We start from the raw sequence: 6,516 nt of genomic DNA, 5'->3' as shown, positions 1-6,516 counted from the left end.
TTTTCCATTTTGCATTTTATAAAACACAACAGTCCATGTTGAACTATTTCCTAATAAACCAGGAAGAGCTAGGTAGTTTCTTGTGGTAAATGATTTGGTTTGGAAAGACTTCGGGCTCCCCTGCTTCACAGGTTAAAAAAAAATTAAACCCCCTTAAGAGGACTTTTTTTTTTACAAAATTGTTTCATTAGCAAGAGTGACAATTTTCATGATTGAGACATTTATATGTATCATAAACATAATTTTTTATCAGTCTGGCAAGGTTCAAAAACATTTGCCTTTTTTTTTTTTTAATTGTACTTGCTTGTGGGAACTGGGGGCCACCTTGCTGTGACACGGCTGATATTAAGTAAGTCCTTTCAGAAGAAAACACACATCTCACTAATAACATCACAGGTGCAATGCATGGAAGGTGGGTTGGCTTAGAGACTTTTATTTTTCCTTAAGCCAACATGTGTGTGTGTGTGTGTCTGTGTGTGTGTGTTAGGGTTTGGGGGAGGAACAGCACACAATCACTGCTCACATCAGAATAAATCTGAGTGTTTTTAGCAGCTTTCTATCCACACAGAGCTTCCCCATTAGAGCAGGGTTTTATTGTTTGAAATGCCTCTGGTTTCACCAAAGTGTTTTACCTAAAGCAAGACTACTACTTAAATACATTCTATTGTATATTCATAGCTCCATTAGTCTTTCTCCAATTTAGCACATCAAAGAGAAGCCTTCATCAGTTGCATGTGGATTATACCAACATGAGTGACATTTGTAATCTTATAGGTTTGCAACTCAAGAGATGCTTTTAGAGGCTCGTTATTAAATACGCACAGTGCTTGAGGAGCCAGCCATATAATAGTTCATTTAAAGTCTGTAATGACCTTCGCCCTCCACATCACTAATGCCATACTGTTACTTACTCAAAATTACTAACCACATCCTTTGAATTTCTACACTACATGGGACAGGAGTGCTTTTGCTAAGAACATAGATGTTACCAGTCTTAAGAATACATTTCCCTCTTTACCTCCTGGAAGAGATCAAATTCTATTAGAAAGCATCTTATTTAAATACACACACACCAGGACAAGTTTGAAATAATTTTCTAAGGATCTAATTGGTGTGTGTGTTGTGTGATTTCTTCTTATTCTTTCCTTGTATTTTTCGAACCCTCTGACAAAATGATTCCCTTAAATACTGTCTTTGGATCATGACAGGTTTGTTTCCAGCAAGTGCTTCTTCCTCCTGGCTTGGAAGCTCTGGAAGCAGGAAGTAGGCCTGGAAGTTCAGCTCCGTTGACAGGGGCTGAGTACACCTTACCCATGAACGGTTTCTAGTCTCAGAGGATCTTTAGGAACTTGGCTCCAATCAAACACATGCTGCTCATAAGAAACAGACTCAGGGGCATCAGCAGCCCTGGTTCTCAGCGGTCTGTGAGGAGCTGCAGTGGAGACCTGCTCATCTCTCACCAGCCCGGAGGCATCACCCCAGCATCTCCACATATTTCATAATCTCCAGTTCCAGCAAGAACGGGAAGGGACAGGGGCACCCCGAGTGCTGGAGGTCACACCTTCCTCAGACACCTTTGCAAGCAACACAGATGCTGCAATGGGAACCAGACCCACAACTGCCTAGAATTACCAACTATCTCCGGAATACCACCCAAAGGAACTGATCCTCCCCCAACCGACACAGGCAGAAAGAACCCTAAAAGGAAGGAAACAAGACCTATCCGGGACACATGATCAAAAAGCTCACCAGGAAGGGGCTGCTGGGCCCACGGAAGACCACCACAACGGGAGAGCTCTGGAGCCCTCAGACGAACCCAACTTCAAATTACACACAGATCGCTTGGAGATGCTATTTCTTTCAAAAGCAATAAGCCTGATAACAGAACAAGGGGGTTGTGCCTTATTTTTTAACTTTTTTTTTTTTTTTTTGTCAATACCCAAAGCTTTCTTGTTAAGAAAAATAAATAAACAGAATGGCTGAAGAATCCAGCAAGTACTTATGTATGGACACAAAAGACCCACTATGATGGTAGAAGTGTAATGAAGTGCTGTGAACAGAATATTCGAACTTAAAAAAAGGACTCTGTGAGAAACACTGCTTTGTACTTCTGCCAAAAATGGCAGGGTTAAATAATCTGAAGAATACTTTATTGGCCCAGAGCTAAATAAATATAGATACCACTTCCCACCCCCCTCAAATTTAGTAAGCTTAATATAAAGGACACAACAAAAAGAACACACCCTAAATTCTTCCAAAAATACATAAGAGAAAAAGCAGTGTTTAAACCCAAATTCCATTGAATATTTTTTCTTTTAAGTTTTTTATTATTTAAATACACCATACTAGAGCAAATGTCTCTGAAAATATCACAAATAAAAGATTTTTTTTCTTCATTCAGCAAATTAGAAGTAGAGGGAGATTTCTACACAGCAGCTGCTATGAGCCTGATTTTTTTCAACTTTTTTTCCTTTTTTTTCATTCTTTTTTTTTTTTTCCATTTTAAACTTTGCCATGGGTGTAGCAACAGGACAGAAACACTTACATGCATACATACATTGTATTTTACAGAGATACAATAAAAGTGTCTGTGATTGAATATCACAAAAGCCACATCTCTTTCCATTAACTCATGTTCAGTTTGATTGAAACACGTTTCCTTACAACACTTAAATATACAAAGAGCAAACAGAATGTTGTTAAGTTAAAACACGGGGTGCAAACTCTGGCCGGTGCCCTGCTAATTGTTAATGAGGGTGGAAAGCAGATTTGAATGCTTCTTTTAATTAGCTTCATTAGTCATTTCCCTCCCCCCAAGCTCCCTCCCCCCACAAAGATGTCCTCTGGTGAATCTTTTTTCATTTTCTCTACAGTCTCCCATTAGCCCAGGTTCATGGAGTCCTTAATGTTCATGTTCAGTCATTTTAATACACCAATAAATGCGGGAAGGGCAATCAAGACTAAAGGTGCAATGGCATGAGAGCTGGCACTGGTGCTGGCTACAAAGGTGACTGTCTACAGAAGACACGAGGGGTCCACCTGTGATGAACAGAATCTGAGATGAAGGCACGCATTCTGCATTACTCTGACCTTTTAGCAGACCTGCAAGAAAGAAACATGGGCATCTTAGCTGAAATGCTGAATTCGAGCGACATGAAACTCAAACACGACAGCCTTTGTCGTCTCCACAATCACTAATCTTCTTTTATTAGATTACTTTCCAACTGTGACTTGATGGAGGCTCTCAACGCGACTTACTCTGGCAGCAAGGAGTTAAAGCATCCCCCATTTTACTAGCAGAGAAAATGAGACAGGAAATGGAATCTAGGGAAAGAGTTTCCGGTGCAGAGTTGTACAAGGAATTCACGAACTCCATTAACACGAGTTGCTCTCCAACAAGAATGAATCCTACTAGGTAAGAATGAGTCTCTTAGCTACCAGTGGGACCTTTACAAGCTTTAAGTCATGGGGACATGAAGAGCAAAGTCATTCTTAGCTGGAAGTTTTTGGTTGATGGGCTCAACTGTGTCACCTGTGACAAGAGCCTCCAATGGCCTGTGTCTCAGTTTCCTCTTCTTTCAAGGAGGAATCACAAGGTTATTACTTAGTATATATGGGAACACTTTCCAAAGTGGGTGGTCCTTAAAAAAACCCAACAAATATGGGTGATATTATTATTATTCTGCTGTTCCCATATAATGTGCATTCAGCTGCGTTGGTGTTCCCCTGCAAGGGCATGTTTATGAAAACTTGTATATTCATATATTCAAGTTTTGCTTTTCACTGAAGAATTTCTATCTGCTGTGTCACTTAATGTTATATAAATATTGTAAGCACATGAATCAACACATGTTATGTGTTAACATCTTGTGATAGATTAAAGAACATTCTTCAATGTAAGTTTAACTTCAACGTCTCAAGTCACGAATGGCAATCCACACAATCATCAAATACAATGTTTGCAATTACTGAAATGAAATAACACATATTAAGTTTGGATGGTTTTTCAATGACATTTGGAGCTTCCCAGGAAGTTCCCATTTCACCCCTTTCCTAACTTACTGAAGGCCTGAAGTCCATTAAGAACTGCAACACCCCCACCCCCACCCCCACTTCCAAGCTAATTAAAGTGGTGGAGGCTTAATTCCCCAGAGTGGAAGCTCAGTGTGAGGAAGGTAATTTGTCTGTCCAGAACAAAGATGCCCCAGCAGCCAGCAAGCATATTTAATAAATGAGCATCAAATGTCCTCTACGATGGACGCACACAACACCAATTATGTAACTATGGGGAACAGAGAAGTGACATGAAAGCCAGGAGGCTATGTCTTCTTCCCACTAAAGTCATGTGATCTAACTCATTTTCCTGAAAAGCACAGAGAATTCTGGATGGCCTCATCCTACACCTTTGAATGGAAGAGAGAATTCCAGAGCAGGCAATCTACCAAAGAAAACAACGTAAGCCTCCAGTTCTGAATTTCCTAACACTCTAGGAAACAACATGCTTCTGAGGCTAGCAAAGCCCTCCCTGAATGATACAGGCTGTAACGCCGTATAGCATTTCAAACACTAGTGGGCCCAGATTTTAGTCAATCTGAGACTTCAATCACTATGAGTGAAAAGCTTAAAATTATTTCTCACAGAATATACAAAAGCCAGTGACCCAAAAGCTATAACTAAACTATACATCCCTAACACTGCAAATTTCAAGAGAATAAAACTTTAAAGGGGCCCAGATGATAGAGGATGATACTTTCCAGACAATTCACTAACTGCCTTTAAAAAAGGCTTGGACAAATAATCAACTGATTATTTTTTAAGGCAGAGGATGCCTGAACATAATATATTTACTATGCATCACACACTAAAAATGTAATTGGTTCTGTGAATAGAAGAAAAATGGCCAAAATAAATATCCCATTTTCTCTACCCCCAAAACAAGGAGAACGAGAGAAAAGAAAATAATAAAATGGAACTATTCGTCATTTCTCCCCATCTCATCTCCTATAGAAAAGAAACGCCACAGGGTTTGGGGAAAATAATTTTAAAGCATTCTTTAGTTCCAAAAAGCAGTTTATGTTCCACCAGGAAGTGTGTTTTCATTAACTCTTCCCCCTTGCCCTCTCATTAATATCTCTCTGGACCACGTTCAGCTTGCCCAAAACCTTTATTTACAAAAACTACCTTGTGAATTGACTGTGCTCATGGTGAGCAGAGCACCAAGGGCAAAAATGTGCGACATTCATGCCAACAGGGAAATGTTCTTAATTAACATCACCCCCCAAACACAGCATCTCACCAATGTCTGACAAGAACATTTCCTTAAGTTTTTATTTCCTTATGCCTTCTAAGTGCTATTAATTTTTGAAGGCCATCTTGTCTCTTTTCCAGGGAGCTTCTAACATGAAGAAAATATACACTAGTAGGTGCTTACCCTCTGTGTACAGCGTATTGTGCATTCCAAAATGAACAGACTACAACCCCCATCCTAAAAAAGGTGTGGAAAAATGGAAGTCTCCTATAAAAGGCACTACACACTTAACCTTGTAGATATGAAAAAAAAGAGGATTTTTCTCCAGTTTTCCTAACAGAGCCCTTTACATGTACATCATGTTATACTCAACAAGATGCTACTGAAGTCTGCTTATATTTCTAAGGTGTCCTTGGCACTTAATCTCTAGCTAACGTGCCTATCTGTTGTCTATATTCAGTCTTCACAATGCAATGTTATTTTCCATCATGCCTGTCTCTCCATCCATCAGTTCTCACTATGCATGAGAATGCAGCAACATGAGCTATAACAGCTACTTTTTTACAGTCTGCTAATTCAAGAAACGGTATGAAACTAGCAAACATAGCAAGTTAAACCGTAACTTGCGGCAGGGGTGAATGAAAGCTTTTTTATATTTTAAATAAAGAAGGGAACCCACCATTTTCCTCATTGCACTTTGACTCTTCGCTTTTGTTACTAAGTATAATTACAGATGGAGTCGCCTGTACTTCAAAATGGGTATCTCAAGATACTTATGTTACCCGCACATTGCTCTCAACTCTGTCCTATGCAGGGACTTCATTAAAATTCAAACCATAAAAATCTGCAAGTTCTTGTGTGCACTGGTACTCCTTAAAGAAGCTAAAATATATCATGTGAGGTAACTGGCTAATTTGCAATAAAAAATAAGATTCTGACTCTAAAAATGGGCACTGCATGGCCTCCCATGTTAGTAAATTAAATGAAAATACACAATTTTGTGTAATTAACACTTACTAAATAAAGAATACATTTTAAATCGCCCTGTAACCCTAGGCAAGGGGAAAGGATAAGTATGAGTATTTTAACAGTATAATTTTTAAGAGTCAAAAGTTTCTAAATATCTGTCATCCGTTCCTCCTCCACTCAATACACACACACAGCAATAAGAAAATGCATTAAGGGAGACAAAGAACCTAATATTTTTCCCCGAGACTTTTGAAGCTTGCAAAATTCCTATTTGCAGATAAATGTTGTGTTCTTTTTTT

The 6,516-nt window shown here is 39.1% G+C and overlaps 1 protein-coding gene across 2 annotated transcripts in view; it reads right to left on the bottom strand.

The window, feature by feature from the left end:
* Nucleotides 1–2,101: 2,101 nt before the first annotated feature.
* The window catches only part of Lmo4 (LIM domain only 4), a 17,296-nt gene continuing 12,881 nt past the window's right edge, over nucleotides 2,102–6,516 (bottom strand). For both annotated transcript variants that reach the window (XM_045138070.1, XM_045138071.1), the window contains exon 5: nucleotides 2,102–3,102. In XM_045138070.1, the coding sequence (XP_044994005.1) occupies nucleotides 3,094–3,102 (9 nt within the window). In that variant the 3' untranslated portion in view covers nucleotides 2,102–3,093. The remainder of the gene's footprint in view (nucleotides 3,103–6,516) is intronic.

Source organism: Jaculus jaculus, chromosome 19, assembly GCF_020740685.1.
Source record: "Jaculus jaculus isolate mJacJac1 chromosome 19, mJacJac1.mat.Y.cur, whole genome shotgun sequence".
Lineage (NCBI taxonomy): Eukaryota > Metazoa > Chordata > Mammalia > Rodentia > Dipodidae > Jaculus > Jaculus jaculus.
Note: the sequence above shows the minus strand (reverse complement) of the source record. Positions and strands in the feature narration are given on the sequence as shown.